General features: G+C 43.2%; 1 protein-coding gene across 1 annotated transcript; it reads right to left on the bottom strand.

Annotated features, from left to right (window-relative positions):
* Positions 1-1,867: 1,867 nt before the first annotated feature.
* Positions 1,868-13,826, bottom strand: CACYBP (calcyclin binding protein). The gene is made up of 6 exons (XM_066366029.1): positions 13,605-13,826; positions 9,233-9,449; positions 5,881-5,977; positions 5,529-5,628; positions 4,045-4,142; positions 1,868-2,428 (listed from the first exon to the last, which is right to left on the bottom strand). Exons 1-6 carry the CDS (start codon positions 13,623-13,625, stop codon positions 2,272-2,274), a joined length of 690 nt encoding a protein of 229 aa, XP_066222126.1. The 5' UTR covers positions 13,626-13,826; the 3' UTR covers positions 1,868-2,271.
* Between the last annotated feature and the right edge of the window lie 3,918 nt (positions 13,827-17,744).

Below are 17,744 nucleotides of genomic sequence, written 5' to 3'. Positions count from 1 at the left end.
GTTTTCAAATTTTAGGGCTGTTTTTTATTTAGCTTTAAAATTTTAGATGGTTCTAAAGTCAAAACTAAAGAAAAAGTTACATTCATAGAAATACTGCTTCCATCTTGCTTTTCCTTCCCCAGTAGAACCATTTTTATTGGTTTGGGTTTACTTTCCGGCCTTTTTTTTTTTTTTAAATAGAAGCAAATACACATATTTGTGTTTTCACGTCCCCTCCCCTTGTAACACTAAGGCAGGTAAGCATACCATCAATGGTGCTCTGCACTCTGCCTCTCCTCTTACAGTATCCTGGTGATCATTCAACACACTGGTACACAAAAAAGAACTTTCATTTCTTATTGTGACTAGAAGTGCTATGTGTGTGCATGGACCACAGCTAACTCAGCTAATAATCCTCTATTGACATTTGGGTGTTTACATTTTTTGCATACATCATTCCAAATTTTGGCCAGTGTTACCTTTGGGGAAGAACCTAGACGGACAGAGTCAGATGGTACATGCACACAGCATCTGGCGGACATTGCCAACTGCCCTTCCACACAAGCTCTAACTTCATCTAATCATTCTATGCCCATATGTGAGTTTCCCCACACCATCAACAATCAGTATACTAAACTTTTGGAGTTTTTCCAATAAAAAGTAAAAAAGTGATTTTTTTTTTTTACTTCTCTTCTGAACAAGGTGAGCATCTTTGCATATTCAAGTTTACTTACATTTTTCTGTTAACTCTGTCCTTAATTTTGGAATCCTCTCAATGTATTGTTTTTATTGTGGGTTTTTTGGTTTTCTTGGCCATGTAAACATTACGTAGTTGAAATAAACCAGCATACCCTTATCACATCTAGATTTGAAGTCACGTAGACTTCCCTCACTCTCTGGTTATAATGGCGTTCTATCCATGTCTCTAGTACTCACATGGCTTCATTTTATATTTAAACCTGTCATCTGTTTGGAATGTATACATGTCATTATCTTTGGTTTTAGAGGCCCATCTCTTCCCCGTTTTGAAATGTTGAACAGGCGTACCTTGGAGATAGAGCTGGTTCAGTTTCAGACCACCGAAATAAAGTATTGCAATAAAATGAGTTGTAATCTTTTGGCTGGTAGAGTCTTGCCTTCAATTTGTAAATAACACACCTGTGATGTGCAATAAAGTGAAGCTCAATAAAACTTCTGCCTTGTGTCTTCTCTGTTCTGTTCCACAGGTCTGTTTATTCATGTGTCAACATCACAGCTTTAATTGTAGAGGTTGAATAATGTGTTCAGCGGTAGTAACAACTGTGCTAGATAGAGAGGCTACCTACTACCTACCCAATTTTACTCCACTGGTACCAAATTCTATTATGGTAGTTTTGGTTAATCCTTAGTTTTCCTCGTGTGTTCAAGGGCTTTCTCCTACCTCACCCGCATTGGCAAATACCTCCCATACAACAGCAATGGTGATCACAGGCACCGTACTCTGATTCCTGTTTCTAGGGACAGTGATTCCATCTAAAACAATCTCCTCCCAAAAGCCTCACTTTTCCTGGATAACCATAGTAAAATCATTCCAATGAATAAAAACCTAACTTTACTGAAAATAGGAAAAGAAGGATTTTCACCTGTTTTTGATTTATGGTTACTGCTTTTTGTAAGCTATATGATCCATGGCAAAACTTACTTACTAACTTACAAAGATATCTGTCTGCTCTCTTAATCAGATTTCATTACAATTTACTCATAAATAAATATACTTAAACCTAGAGAAAAACATTTGTGATTGGACCATCACAGCACTGTGATGCATGGTTGCACAGTGTGTGCATTACTTAAGCTGCTGATACAAGAGGGCAACACCTCTACAGCAATATTGAAGCACAGATACGAATTTGCACTTTATACAAAAATTCAGGTTTTATTTTTTACTTATTCTTACATGGTGAGAACTGATGTCTGGAGTTTTACAAGCAATAACTTTTTGTCTACCTCTTAGCTGAACAAAAATACACACAATATGGCATTTCCATTAGGCAAGACTTGCTTCTTTATACTTCACACGAGAATGCAGCATCACCCCCTTTCTTGAACAAAACGACCATTTTACTAAGGAAACCATCTTCAGAGGAAATGTTTATTAAGCACATTTAAATAAATGCTCCAGCGGAATTCGTTGCCTTTACTTAGAAGAAGACTGTAAAATTATCTGTTAAATTTATCTGGGCAGCTCACCAAATGTCCTTATTGGAAACATCAACATTTCCACATCACAATTGCCAAAAGGACTTTGAAGTCTCAGAACTCTGTTTCTCCTTTGGCCTGCTTCTCTCTTGACTCTACCCAGGCTTTATTAATGGTTCGCTTCATATCATCATCTCCATCTTCATAAATTTTCTTTAGAACATTCATCAATCCCTCACTAGGATCTGTTTCAGTGTCATAGGAGGGCTTTCTGTTAAAAAGAAAACAATAATTGAGAAATATATATACATCTAAAAATGGAGAAATATCTGTGTATAAACAAATGATCCCATTTACTGACATAAATTTTAAATGCATGATTGCTAAGTATAGAAAGATACAAATAGGTTGTTCAAGTTCATAGAAAGTAGAGAAATAGAGATAAGGTGAAGATACCAATTAGCCAAAGATATTCACAATTAATACAGCACAACAAATTCATCTTAACGGGAACAATATACAACCACACACTACCTTTCTGGTTCTATAAGAATGGCCAATAAAATGGCTAGGGGTTATTTTGAGACAGTAGGATTTTAGGTGATTTTTAGCAGAAAAAAGTATGTAAAAAAGCATTTGCTTTTCTGAACTGTCTTACTTTTTAAAAAGCATGTTTCTGCATATTTGAAAAAATACTTGGAGAAAAATACAAGCATACATTACACATGGACATGCATTGAAGTTCATACTTTTTTTTTTTCTCATTTTTCTGAAGCTGGAAACAGGGAGAGACAGTCAGACAGACTCCCGCATGCGCCCGACCGGGATCCACCCGGCACGCCCACCAGGGGCAACGCTCTGCCCACCAGGGGGCGATGCTCTGCCCATCCTGGGCGTCGCCATGTTGCGACCAGAGCCACTCTAGCGCCTGAGGCAGAGGCCACAGAGCCATCCCCAGCGCCGGGGCCGTCTTTGCTCCAATGGAGCCTTGGCTGCGGGAGGGGAAGAGAGAGACAGAGAGGAAAGCGTGGCGGAGGGGTGGAGAAGCAAATGGGTGCTTCTCCTGTGTGCCCTGGCCGGGAATCGAACCCGGGTCCTCCGCACGCTAGGCCAACGCTCTACCGCATACTTTTTTTTTTATTAGAAAAGCCCTCTGAAGCCTGAGATATACGAGTCAGGCCTGGTGGTAAAAATAATAGCCCTTAATGTGGTCAACACCATTACTTCAATCAGTGTCCAACCTGAAACAATTGGCTTTACACTTCATTCTTCACTCGCCTCATTTATTAAGTGACACTGGGGATAGACAGTAATAGTAAGACAAGGTCTTGTACTCAGGTGATTCACTCTAGATTTAAATTCAGCCACCACCTCCCGAATGCATGGTGGCCACCAGAGGAGAAGAGTGAGGAAGGTGGGTGGCCGACCGACTCCATGTAGTCCACTACCACTGCAGTGGACTGGGTGACTGAGAATGGAAGTGTCTTTGAACACAAACATTCTTTAGAACAGCAAATAAGTAGAATAAAAATATTCTCTTTGCCACTGGACATCAGTGACAGTTAAACTCATTAACTACAGCATCAGAAACTCCTGGGGAACTCAAAAGTGGTAAGGGTGTCTGGGTCTCTGGGGAATGGGCACAGTATCTACAGAGACACACCAGCGGCCCCAGGTTCAGAACCAGCACACAAGAGTCAACCAGGAGCAACATGCTGGACACTTCCAGTAGGTTCTGACAGTCAGAGCAGATGTGAATATAATAGGGTCAGTCACTGGAACTTGAGAGGTGAATGGTCGTATCACAGACTACACAACTCTGTGATCCACAAAGACAAATGACAAAATACATAACCCCAGCCAAGAGGACACTAAGGATGAACTCACTCTTTCTCCTTGCACTCTTTTTCAACCTGAGTCAGGTACTCCCACCGTGTGTTTTCCGTTTTCTTTCTACATAAGATAATCACTGTATCTGTCTTGACCTAGAAGAAAAGTGGGAAAACAGGTACAACTTAGAACATATGGACAAAAGATTAATGTTTAGAAGACAATTACTCACTAATCATTACTATAATGTGTAGGCCCTGTTTTAGGTACTAGTGTAGTAATACTTTCATGAATAAATAGACCAGAGTCCAAATACTCATGGAACAGAAAGACGACAACAGGCAAAACTAGAATACCTTCAAATACTAAGTGCTCTCAAGACAGAGGGTAGTACAGGGGCTGGGGCAGGACCTTCATTAGGAAGCCCTCTCTAAGACCCAGAAGAAAGAGCTCCGAGGGAACTGGCAGAGCAAAGAGAAAGGCTCCAGGGAAGGATGTTTCTGGTGTGTTTGGAAAGTAGAGCGGAGAAGTGGCTGGACTATGGTGAAGGGGGAGTAGGACAGTAAGCGGGGTCAGAGCCAGACACAAGGTCCAGTCATCTGAGGCAGTGCCGACAAGGGGTCTGGGAGGAATGAGAGCAGAAGAGCACGAGTACACAACTCTTCCAACCATGATCCATGTTACTCCTAGGGATCTCAGTGTTCCTTCAACTATGGAATCAGCAGATGAAAAGCAAGCAGTGAGACACAAGCTGATCAATAAACTATATTCTAATGTGACCTTGAAGCTGCTACATAATTCTATGTAAACATATATGGCAGAATGGTACATCTATATATCAGATGCATTAAACTTCATTTATTTACATCAGATAGAAAAGAGGAATTATCTGAATTCGTACAAAATGTGAATAGTTTTTTAAAAGACAGTTTGATTTTATAGCTTCTAATAACTCCAACTAGGTTAAGTACTTAAGTCTTTTTATGTATCAAATCCACAGAACTTCTAATACCTACTATTAATTTAAACATTTTATATATTTCACTTTAGTATATCATTTCAACTTTGTGAAGTAATTACTGCCGTTGTACAAATAGGGAAACCGAGGCATGAAGTTATTATGTGAGCTGCCAAATCTCACCACCAGTACGTGGCAGGACTAGCATTAAAACTCAAGTCCCACCCTTATCATTTTAAAAGCTTACTCCTTCTCCTGATTTAATGCAATATATTCTTATAACAATCCATTTTTCTAGAGCAGGAGGGGGCATTTCCATCAAGGGCCAGAGCATGTATTTTAGGCTTTGAAGGCACCTGATTTGCTGTAACTACCTAACTCTGCCCTTGTGACACAGAAACAGCCACAGACAACACACACACAAAGTGTGGCTGTGTTCAAACAAAACTTTATTTACAACAGAAGCAACATGCCATGGTTTGCGGATCCCCGTCAGGAAGATTAATTCTAGTTCCTCTCAATTCTAAATATACCAGGCAGAATATTTAATGAGGTTTACAATATGACAAAAAAGCAAACTTACTTTTTTTGAACTGCCTTCCACAGAGATGGGTTTCAAGAGATTATTCACAATCATGGAGTAACTCTTCCCATTTAGATTCTTTACCAAGAGATCAAATGACCTACAACACAAGAGCAAATATGTTATCTTTCTGGTTCTAGAAAAGGTGCTCTCTAGTTCTCGTGGGAAAATGCCATCGGTTTTGTTTTAGAATGAGCATTTGGCCACCGCAAAGATGCACCCCTTCAAAGAAGGTGTGCAGGATAATTAATTCTAAAATTGAAGCAGAATTTTGGAAACTACAAAGGAAAGAGTCCACAACAAGGCAATCTCTGACTTAAAGAACACTGTCTTCTCCATAATGAGAACTCACCGCTCTGTGAAGAGCACCTGCACGTTCTCACTGGGGACCTGATGAACTCCAGCTAAGGTAATGTAGATTTTCACAAACTTGTCTGACTGATCCCATCCTGGTAACAAAAATAACAAATAAAAGGACATGAGTCAAGTCTGGTATTATCTCTAAAACAGTAAGTGCATGTGGCTTACAATAAAGACATAGTAAAATGGAAATCCAGTAATGGAAACATGAAAAAAATTAGAAGAAATTTCTCGATAGTGAAGTTGAGCTTCAAAGCAGTTAAGTAATCTACCTCAAATCAGGCATTCAGCCAGTTCAAGAACTTGGATTCAAATCCCTATTTACTAAACACAAACCCCATTTTCTTTTTATTCCTCAAAATAAACAATGTGAACATTAAATACATTTTTAATAGCGGCTCTTTTTTTTATAATTTTTTTATTTTTATTTTTCTTAAGTGAGACATGGGAAGGCAGAGTGACAGACTCCCACATGTGTAAGCCCCCTACTGGGCAATACTCCACCCATCTGGGGTGTTGCTCCATTGCCCAACAACTAAGCTATTTTATTTTAGCACCTGAGGTGAGGCCATGGAGCCATCCTCAGTGCCTAGGGCCAACTGGCTCCAACTGAGCCATGGCAGAGGAGAGGGAGAAGAGAGGGGGAGATAGGGAGGGAGGGGGATGGGGGGGGGAGAAAGGAGATGGGAGGGAAGGGGGTGGAGAAGCAAATGATCGCTTCTCCTGTGTGCCCTGACCAGGAATGAAACCTGGGACTTCCACATGCCAGGTCAATGCTTACCATGCAGCCAACTGGTCAGGGCCTAGTGGTGGTTCTTTCCCCCTATTTATGAGAATAATTTTGTCTTATACCTAAATATTGGTAACTCTCCACTAAGCTGCATGGCTGAACATCAGTACTGTCTAATTCCATAGTCGTTTCTACTTCTCTAAGCGGTTCAACAAACACAGCCAATACTAGCTTCCTTAATACCCTTCTCTGACAAAATAGAAATAAAGAGTCCAATTGAGTAGAATATGAAATTAGGGTCCAGTTCACGGAAATCTGCTAATTTAATTAACCTAACATCTACTAAATGTCATTTCAGTATATACTATCAATACTAGTGTCTAACATAGACAATTTCTGTCAACATGAAAAATATACAAACTTCATATAAAAAGCATATATAAAATATATTTGTTTATTATATATATATTCCTAACATTTCCTCAATGTGTCATACAGAATAAAATAAAGTATTTAAAAAAAGTTCTACCAAGTTCTACAGAAATTCATCTTATTTCTTCCCTTCATTCAATCCAGCCTCCACATTTTCTTCCTAAATACAAATCTAGGTTCCTGGTTATTATGCCACAATCCTCCCACCTTCCGACCACTTTCCTTTGTCAATCAACTCAAGCACAGAGCATAACTCCTAGAGCAGTGGTCCCCAACCCCCGGGCCGCAGACCAGTACTGGTGGTCCGTGGGCCATTTGGTGCTGGTCCACAGAGAAAGAATAAATCACTTACATTATTTCCGTTTTATTTATATTTAAGTCTGAACTATGTTTTATTTTTTTAAAATTACCAGACTCCCTCTGTTACATTCGTCTAAGACTCACTCTTGACGCTTGTCTCGGTCACATGATACATTTATCCGTCCCACCCTAAAGGCCAGTCCCTGAAAATATTTTCTGACATTAAACCAGTCCGTGGCCCAAAAAAGGTTGGGGACCACTGTCCCAGAGTACATCTTTTAAGCACACCACACACATTGCTTTTCTCTGTGACAATACCCAAGTACACGATGCCTTTCATGTCTCTATTCATCTCATTTGCTCTTGCGATTCCCTTCCTTTTTTCACACTTGCTGACTGTACCCTTCAGACTCAAAAGCCTCTTCTACTTCTCCCTGCTCCTTACCTCCAGAAGAATTATTTCATAAGCTGTATTCCCATAATTTATAAATTTACTAGTTACGCAAATATTTATTAAGCACTTACTATGTGCCAAATAGTATAAGGAAATAAGAAACGTGAGGCTATCCCTGCCCTTGTAAGAGCTCATCACTCAGATTTAAGTTGCACTGCTTCCAAAACAAAGTTTACAATCTACTGAGGCCAAATAGTACTGTTAGATTGTTACAGTATTAGTGATGTCTGTGTCCCAAATACACCTGAGCCAGGACCAGGACTTGTGTGACCACAAGAGCAAGCACAACAGTGGCACATATTAGGTGCTCAAAAACAGCAAATTCAGCCTGACCAGGCGGTGGTGCAGTGAACAGAGCATCGGACTGGGATGCAGAGGACCCAGGTTCGAGACCCCGAGGTCGCCAGCTTGAGCGTGGGCTAATCTGGTTTGAGCAAAAAGCCCACCAGCTTGAACCCAAGGTCGCTGGCTCCAGCAAGGGGTTACTTGGTCTACTGAAGGCCCGCGGTCAAGGCCCGTATGAGAAAGCAATCAATGAACAACTAAGGTGTTGCAACACGCAATGAAAAACTAATGATTGATGCTTCTCATCTCTCTCTGTTCCTGTCTGTCTGTCCCTGTCTATCCCTCTCTCTGACTCACTTTCTGTCTCTGAAATAAATAAATAAATACATACATACATACATACATACATACAAAAAACCCCAGCAAATTCAACCAAATTCATTTCCTCAGTTAATACTGGTGGTTGTCTGGCAAAGTGAAATGCTAAAACAGGATGAAAATCCAAATAAAAAGCTGTGTTCCAAATACATGGAATAGGTTCCTTCTTGATGCTACTCATCATTGTACATCAGCTTGCTCCTAGAATGCATTATTTCCTTTTTTGGCTCTTAAAAAGCATCTTATTAAATAACTGATGGGTAGCCCTGGCCAGTTGGCTTAGTGGTAGAGCGTCGGCCCGACCTGTGGAAGTCCTGGGTTTGATTCCCAGCCAGGGCACACAGGAGAAGTGCCCATCTGCTTCTCCACCCCTCCCCCTCTCCTTTCTCTCTTGTCTCTCTCTTCCCCTCCCGCAGCCAAGGCTCCATTTGAGCAAAGTTGGCCCGGGCGCTGAGGATGGCTACATGGCCTCTGCCTCAGGCGCTAGAATGGCTCTGGTTGCAACAGAGCAACGCCCCAGATGGGCAGAGCATTGTCCCCTGGTGGGCATGCCGAGTGGATCCCAGTCAGGCACATATGAGAGTCTGTATCTCTGCCTCCCCACTTCTCACTTCAGAAAAATACAAACAAAAAAAATTGATGGGTGATCTCTTTCAAACAACCAAAATGAACAATCAAAACAATTTTAACATGAAGTCTGTTAACTGGTGATGATTGAGGACCAGCTCTGGTGAGAGAAGAGCCTGCCCCAGGGGCGCGCCTTACCGTAGTTGCTGATCTTCACCGTGTAGCCCGAGGCGATGGGAGTGACCACAGCGGCCGGCTTCTCGCTGTCCAGCTCTGCCTGCCTCTGAGGCTTCTGCTGCATCTTGTTCTTGATCTCTGTCTCAATCCTAGCCTTCTCGGCTGTGAGGGCATCACACACTCTCTTCCGGGTGGTTTTCTCCAGCAGCGCCTTCACCTCTTCCAGATCTTTCTGCAGCTGTGTCCAAGTAAAAGACACATTAGCTATGCTAAATAAGATACAAGTTTGATAACATGTCCCTGTCATTTCAGTTTAGTGTAATAAGAAATAAGAACTAAAAGGTTTATTTAAATTTTCTAGGGTTGGGGAACAACTTGAATTCTTTCTTCTAGCCTACAGGTTTTTTTAAGATTTTATTTATTCATTCTAGAGAAGGGCGGGGGAGAAGCAAGAAGCACCAACTCCATTTGTGCCTTGACTGGGTTTCGAACTGGTGACCTCAGAATTCCAGGTCAAAGTTTTATCCACTGTGCCACCAGAGTTCATAGGCTATAGAATTGTAAATAACTCAATCTTCCTTCCTTTTTTTCAAGGAAAACATAAAAACCTTGAAGTAACAATAGGTAATTGAGCCTAGGTTTTGCACGTTGGTAGACCTTTACCCGCTTTTGTTGTAGAATATTTTATTTACAAGATACCTCTGTGATTTATAAACTCAGATGAAATCTTTTTTTTTTAAAGAAAGAAATTCATACATTTCCTTATTACATCCAGTCTTAGTTATCAGATATTAGGAATTTAAAAACACGAGAACAGAGCTGAGCAAGCGCACGACGAGCAGAGTGAGCGCCAGGGCACCTTCATTGCAGCGATCAACTTGCCCTCACTCCACTTCCAGCACCAGACACCCAACAGAATAAAGTTTGAATTTTTAAGCCAAAAGATTAAAAAATGTATTTCTGATTTTCTTCGGGGGAAAGGTGGGAGAATAGGGACAAACAGGAAGGGTGAAGGATGAGAAGCATCAACTCATAGTTGAGGTACCTTAGTTGCTCATTGATTGCTTCCTCATATATTCCTTGAGTGGGGGCTCTAGTTGAGCCACTGACCTCTTGCTCAAGCCAGTGACTTTGGGGTCGTGTTTATGATCCTACACTCAGGCCAGCAACCCCACACTCAAGCTGCTGAGACTGTGCTCAAGCAGCAAACTTGGGGTTTTGAACTTGGGTCCTCAGCCTCCCAGGCCCACGCTCTATCAACTGTGCCACCACCTGGTCAGGCTGTATTTCTGCTGTCAAGAAGTAGTCTTGCTCTGAAGGTCCAGGTTTAATCTTAGTCGAAAGTCTGGGCCATGGTTGCAGTTGAGAGAAAAAACCAGGGCAAACAATCCATCACTAGAAAAGCCACCTGTCTCTTCCCCTCCAGGATTTTGCCTACTGAAGTCTATTCCTACTTGCTAGAGGTAGAGCCAAGAAACACTTCTTTTTTAAGTTCAAGAGTTAAGACGCTGTAAGAAAATTAATGGGCTTAAAAAATTATTTTCCAGTTACTTTCTGACACAACACAAATAAGGGATTTGCTTTTCTTGAAATAACCTTACATTCTGGCTTGATACTAACAATGTGACAGGAAGATACTTACATTATAGCCTGATAGCACACAAAAGGCTCAAATGAGTATTTTTAAATGCTTGGCAACTCAGTATAATATCTGAGGCAGAAAGTCCTAATGTTTCTTAAGTCTTACAAAATGCAATAACACGGAAAAGAATGCTTCTTTTTTTTTTTTTACTCGTCTTTTATTGTCTCATTTAATTCAGGTGCCCTTGCTTTACCATCTGTAACTGACAGAATGGCATACAAAGTCCAGCTGTGCCTAGCCCCCTGTCCATACTCTACCCCCCCATCCATACTCTACGAGGCCCCCAAACTTGTATAACTAAGACCAGAAAAATTGCGAAGTCATCTTGGGAGTGTGGAACCAAAATGCTTTAGCTCCAAGCAATATTTTTTACAATAATGGTTTCTACAATTGATTCTAATACCAACATAAAAATGTTTGTATGTAGCCTGACCTGTAGTGGTGCAATGGGATAAAGCGTGGACGTGGAATACTGAGGTTGCTGGTTCGATACCCTGGGCTTGTCTGGTCAAGGCACATATGGGAGTTGATGCTTCCTGTTCCTTCCCCCTTCTCTCTCTCTCCCCCTACCCCATCTCTCTCTCTCTCCTCTCTAAAAATGGAATAAAGTCTTTAAAAGAAAATTGATATGTAAAAATTAGTGTATCTGTTTCCCACCAGGTATGTCAACAACGGAAACACCCAGAAAACAAGGGAACCTTTAGACATTGCTTGTAGAAATGAAAAATGGTGCAGCCACTTTGGAAAGGAGTTGGGCAGTTTCTCAGTCTCCATGTGACTCCTATTTCACTCTTAGGTATACGCTTCAGAGAACTGAAAACCTATGTCCAGACAAAAAGTTGCGCACAAGTATTCACAGTAGCCTTGTTCATAACAGCCCAAACGTAGAAATAACCCCAGCGTCCATCAGCTGGTGAAATGATGAAGAAAATGTGGAGTATCCATACAATGGAATATTATTCAGCCATAAAAATTAATACAAGACCCTGGCCGGTTGGCTCAGCAGTAGAGTGTTGGCCTGGCCTGTGGATATCCCAGGTTCGATTCCCAGCCAGGTCACACAGGAGAAACACCCATTTGCTTCTCCACCCTTCCCCTCTCCCTTCTCTCTCTCTCTTCCCCTCCCGCAGCCAAGGCTCCATTGGAGCAAAGTTGGCCTGGACGCTGAGGATTGCTCTATGGCCTCTGCCTCAGGCACTAGAATGGCTCTGATTGTGGCAGAGCATCGCCCCCTGGTGGGCATGCCGGGTGGATCCTGGTTGGGCACATGCGGGAGTCTGTCTGACTGCCTCTCCACTTCTAACTTGGGAAAAATAGCAAAAAAAAAAAAAAAAAGAAAAAGAAAAAAAAAATGAACACAAACTATGCCATGGATGAACCTGAAAACAGCCTAAGTGAAAAGGAGCAGAAAACCAAAAGGAAACACATTGTAAGTTTCCATTTACATCCAATGCCCAGAACAGGCCAATGAGACAGAGTAGGTGGCTATTTGGTGGGTGAGAAGGAATGGGACATGACTTTTTTTTTTTGGGGGGGGGGGGGGTGTTCTGGAATTAGTGGTGATGGCTGTGCAACACCGTGAATATACTAAAATGTACTTATTTGTATGCCACAAACTGGTTAAAGCAGTTAACTTATGTCAAAACAAAGAACTCCAGAAGCATCCTTGTTTACTTTTTAGTACAACTGAGAAAGTCCCTGACTTTGAAGAAACTCAATACTGAGATACCTTTCTGCAAGGACTGTCAAGTCACTTCCCAGATTATTTTCTTGGGGCACTGGTACCTCAAGGCCTGTTTTTTAACACAGAACCTAAACTTGGGGCCAATTATCCCAAAGAACACTTGACTATACACACTTTTTCTTCACTTAGAGCAGATTATGCAACTTTAAAACTCAAATAAATCTGAACTTCCCCCGTCTTGTTCACACTGAGAAAAGATGTCCAGGGAAACAAATCTAGACACCCAACACTTCCCTGTGACACTGACAGTCTATTCAGACTCGGAACAGAGCCACCCAAGTACTAGTCGTCCCAGCTTGTAGCCACATAAGTCTCCAAGACTCAAGCCACCCCTGCTTGGAGTTTATAGCTCCCAAGAGAAAAAGGCTATGGCCCTCCAGTAGTTACAACTCACTTTCCAACGTGTTACTGACTTGTTCTTGCTTTTAACGCACCCAGGAGGCTGCTGCTCCCGACGCACTGCTGTAAACACAACGACTACTGGGTCTTTCCAGCCTGACGACACGGGCACTACTGCGGCCCAGAGAAGCAACACGACGTGCCCAGAACACCACGGCCACTCAGGCGCACGGACAAAACACGCCCGGCTCAAGCAGAGGGATGGCACCACCTGCCTCCCGGGCGGCCGTCGGTGTCTGCGCCGGCTCTGACTTGGGGAAGCGTCCCGTCCCGGGGCCAGCACAACGCGCGGAAGGGCCCGAGGCGCACGCGAAGTGACCAGGTCGCTGCGTCCACCGCCCACACCACCTGCAGTTCCAAGCCCAACACGCCCGCCCTCCCGCCGCACCGCGCGGGGAGGGACCCGGGCCGGGGCCGAGCGACCATCGGCCACGTTCCCGCGGGAGGCCTGGCTCCGGGCGCCACCGAGGGGCGGGCGGGAGGCCGGGGCGGCGCGGGGACCCGACAACGCAGGAAGCCGCCGGGGAGGCGGCCGCAGGGGCTTCGGCAGGGGGCCGGGGCGGAAATCCCCAGCAAGGCCGATGAGGACGACGAGGCGGGGCCCTTACCTCCTCCACCACTGAAGCCATGGTCGCGCTGCGTCAGGGAGGCCCGAGCTGCAGCACCGCGGGAGAATGAAGAGCAAGCGCCGCACCCGCACGACTCCGGGCGCCCGCAGCCTGCACGCACAGGCAATGCTCCCCGACACTGTGACCCGCCTACCGCACGCGGCGCCTCTGGAACCTTCGCGAGTCCAGCGTCGTCACCGCCCCCAGAGAAGCCCGCCTCCCTCCGCCCCGCCCCGCCGAACCTGGCCCCGCCTCGCCCGCCGAGCCTCCTAGCAACGACCAGACTCTCGCGAGAAGAGTAAATGACCCATCCTCCCCATCCGTACAACTGTACGCTTAGACTTCGACCTAGTTTGCTCCGGCTGCGCAGTCGCGACTCGGAACCGCTGCCTAAGTAGACTTTACCCTGACCCCGGAAGTGACGTTCGGGTCTTCAGACATCTAAATCGGAAGTTGACTAAACAGTGGGCAGCTTCCGCCCTTTCTAGGGCCGGGCCCAACTAGGCAGCCATCTTGTCTAAGATTAATGTCTGACCCTTTGTGAAAAAGGGACAAAAACGGGGAGAAAGGGCAGCTAAAACTAGAAAGAAGGAAGATGTTAAGTGTGGGGTATCATATGGAAGAGAACGGTAATTTTCATTGGGTTGTAGCGCTCTGGAGACGTCGCCACGATTTAGCACCAGTGACGTGGGTGCGGTCCTGAAGGACCGCGTCGGGTTGCTTTGGCCACGTGACCGCGCCGCCAGGGATCAAGGTTGTTGATACAAAGCGCCACATTTTATGACCGCAGATGGGGTCTCTTTTTTTTAAGTGGTTTGCGGACGCAGTTCCTTGGTGCTGTCTCGACCTCTCACCCGAGTTTGGATTCGGTTTAAATGAGCTAATAACCATCAGAGAAGACTCCCAACGCTGCGTTTCCCGGGACTGTATTCTGCACCGCGGGCTTCAGCAGCCCCCCCAGTAAAACCCCTTGAGAAAGCCACGTTTCAAGTATTGTAGCCTCGGATAGCCTCAAAACGCCTGCAACACTGTAGAGAACATAAACTAGAACCCCTGAGAAGTCTGAGAGCCCGCAGTCACTCAGTTTTGAGAATGACCCAGCGTAACAAGTCAGAGAAGAAAAAAGCTATTGGAAAAATGCAGGTTGATCGTTATAGTAAAGGATCGGAAGCACAGTACAAAAACAAATTGCTGTTGCACACAGCATGTATGAATCTCACAAACAGGCTAATGAAAGAAGCCAGACATAGAAGGGTTCATACCGTTCTGTTCCATTTAAATAAAGTCTAAAATACACAAAACCAGCCTATGGTTGTTAAAAATCAGGATAGTCTTTACCTAAGAGGTGAGGAAAATGACAGAAAACAGCCAAAAATGGGCTTCTGAGGTTCAGTTACTGTTCTGTTTCTTGATTTGGATGCTGGTTTACAGATAGATGTGTTCACTTAGATGTTTCACTGATCTGTAAACTTCTATTTGTATAGTTTTCGTTTGTATGTTTCCAGGAGGGAATGTTCCAAGATGATAGAAATGTTACACTGATGTATACAATTGTCAAAATTCATAGAATTAAACTCCTGTGATCTGTGTATTTTTTTGTATGTCAGTTATAGCTAGGGGGTGTTTGTGTGTGTTTTACAAAGTGTCCAACCAAGAGCCTCTAAATTATTTAAGTACTTAATTAGGAACAAATAGTCCACTGCACCACTGAAAGCTTGACCTATTGCAGTGATTTCCAAATTTGATTACCCTCCTGGGGCAACTCCTCCCTTCACATACCCCAGTCACAAGATTTTAAATACCTTATTATCTCCAATCTGTATCTTCAGCTCCACCACTCCTGGGGCTCCAGACTCTGCCTCTGCCTGGTTGTCTAATAAGCATAAGCACATCAAATCCAGCTTGCCTGCAAAAACAAAAACCCATCCTCTCCCAATGTCTCCTCACATCCCAAATCATTTCCTCCTGTTACTCTCCAGCTCTGTGAATGGTCACCTCATTTTCTTAATTGTTCTGGCCAAGGAGCCATACTTGAGTCTTCAATATCAGGTCCTACATCTCACCCTATGGTAAGGCTTGATGGCTTTATCCTCAAATATGTTGAGTATCAAGCCATTTTTCAGCCTCCGCTGTTAGACCCAACACCAAGGTATCATTTTTGCCTGGAATTTTAGCCTCTTAACTGGCTTCTCCACTTCCCCATTGTGCCTTTATGATTAGTTTTCCAGACTCATCTTTTCAAATCATTATATCGCTTTACTTTAAAATCTCCAATAGCTTCCTCTTAGACTTACAATAAAGTCCAAGCTCCCATGACCTAAAATTTTCCACATGATCTAATCTCACCTCTATGAGTCTCAGGTCTTATCTTACAGAACTCGTCTCTCCTCTCTTCCTGGTTTAAACATGGGCATTTTTGTCATTCCTTGAATCCACTGAGCTTGCTCTCATGTGCAAATCAGTACTCTGTGCTGTCACTCTACCTGGACTGCTTTTCCTCCAGAGTATCATATATAGATCATTTCTTCACTTTATTCAGGTCTCTCAAAAGTAACTGTTAGGATTCAATCAGAGAACCAGAATCAGTAGGAAATAGGTAGATAGATAGATATACTTTTTACAAGAAATTAACTTACAATAATTTTGGGAACTGAGTAAGTAAGTCCCAAATCTATAGGCCAGGCAGGAACAAATGAAGGATCACAGGCAGGCTGGGCCCCATGAGAACAGACAGAAGTTTTCATCCACAGGAAGTCAAGGAAGGAAGGACACACAAGCCTGAACTTCCTTGCAAACTTATGTGCCAACTTTCCTTGCAAGTAAACTTTTAAAGATTTTGAACTGTGTCCCATCAACAGTAATCAAGTTTTGTTAAAGTATAATTTCAAAGAAGTGAAATCAAGACTTGTGCAAATATAAAATGAACATGTGACAAATAGTTTGTTCAGTTCTTAATGAGGAAACCAGTAATATGTTAAAACTGGATCGAAGGGCATTTGCGCACTGGAGACATATTGGCAATTTAACAATGGAATGTTCATGTAAATTTGCAATGTTAGGAACAAACTGATTAATGTCCTACAGGATAAGAAACCATATATAGTCTTTGGAGTTACCTGTTCCACTTAAATGGAGGAATTTGCATCCCTACTGGATAAAAACATCCACATTAGCATGTAACTTCTCTAAGGGTAGGATCTTCAAACAATAGTGAACAGTTGGTTCCACTCACAACCTCCCAACTCCCAAATTGGGTAGATATTTTCTGAATAATTTGGCTATTTTACTTTTCATGTGAAAATTCTGTTTAAATGCTACATGGGTCAAACAAAAGATGTCTGTGGTCTGGGTTTGGGCCACAAACTATAATTTTACAATCTCTGATTAATAGTTTTTATACATGCTAAATTGAGGAGCTGATTAATCTCCTGGCTTTTGTTTAGGTTTCCCCATAAGGCCAGAACAAAATGCAAAGGGAAGTTCTCTGCTGCCCGCCTCCCCCTGCAGGGGAGCCTCTGGAGCCCCTTAGAAGTGCATGCCAGATACTGTATGGCATCACCCACTGGGCTGCGCCTTGAAGGACTAGCCTCAGACACCTAATCCAGGATTAATCATCAGATTTTTGTAAAATTTTGAAACTGGAACACTGAGATGCTAGTCCATCTCTACTGTCACTTGGCGAGAGGATATGGCGACCTGGGTTGTGCACTTAGAAGCAGGGAAAGCTTGTTCTCTGAGAGAAGCAGCAATGAAGGAGCTTCAGCTAACAAGACAAGCCGAAGAGTGACTATGAGAACAGTCGCTTGGGTTCGAGATGGCATTCCAGTCTCTGGCCCCTTTGTCTCTTCAGGCCCCGTTTGGCCTTTGGTATCTATGATAAAAACATCCCTACTTCCTTTTAATTAGTGGTCTTATGATGAAGCTAGCTGCAGTTTCTGTTACGTGCAACCAAGGGATCTCCAGAGAAAGGATAATAGGGCAACTGGCAGAGCGCTGCGCGGGTGCAGTCTGCAGGTGGAGCCCGAACAAGCTCTGGCGTCGTTTTTCTTTCTGCACTGACAAGTGGGAAGTGTTACATAAACACCGGGTTTAGATGATTCAGAATAAACTAACTAGAAGAAACCAGAGAAGACACACATG

This window comes from Saccopteryx leptura, chromosome 2 (assembly GCF_036850995.1).
Source record: "Saccopteryx leptura isolate mSacLep1 chromosome 2, mSacLep1_pri_phased_curated, whole genome shotgun sequence".
NCBI lineage: Eukaryota > Metazoa > Chordata > Mammalia > Chiroptera > Emballonuridae > Saccopteryx > Saccopteryx leptura.
Note: the sequence above shows the minus strand (reverse complement) of the source record. Positions and strands in the feature narration are given on the sequence as shown.

Excerpts from the sequence above, each read along its gene's own strand:
- CACYBP (XM_066366029.1), bottom strand. The coding sequence starts at position 13,625 with ATGGCTTCAGTGGTGGAGGAG. Across the intron at positions 5,978-9,232 it reads GGTGAAGATCAGCAACTACG|GATGGGATCAGTCAGACAAG; the intron begins GTAAGGCGCGCC and ends TTTTGTTACCAG. Across the intron at positions 2,429-4,044 it reads AAAGAGTGCAAGGAGAAAGA|AAAGCCCTCCTATGACACTG; the intron begins GTGAGTTCATCC and ends TCTTTTTAACAG.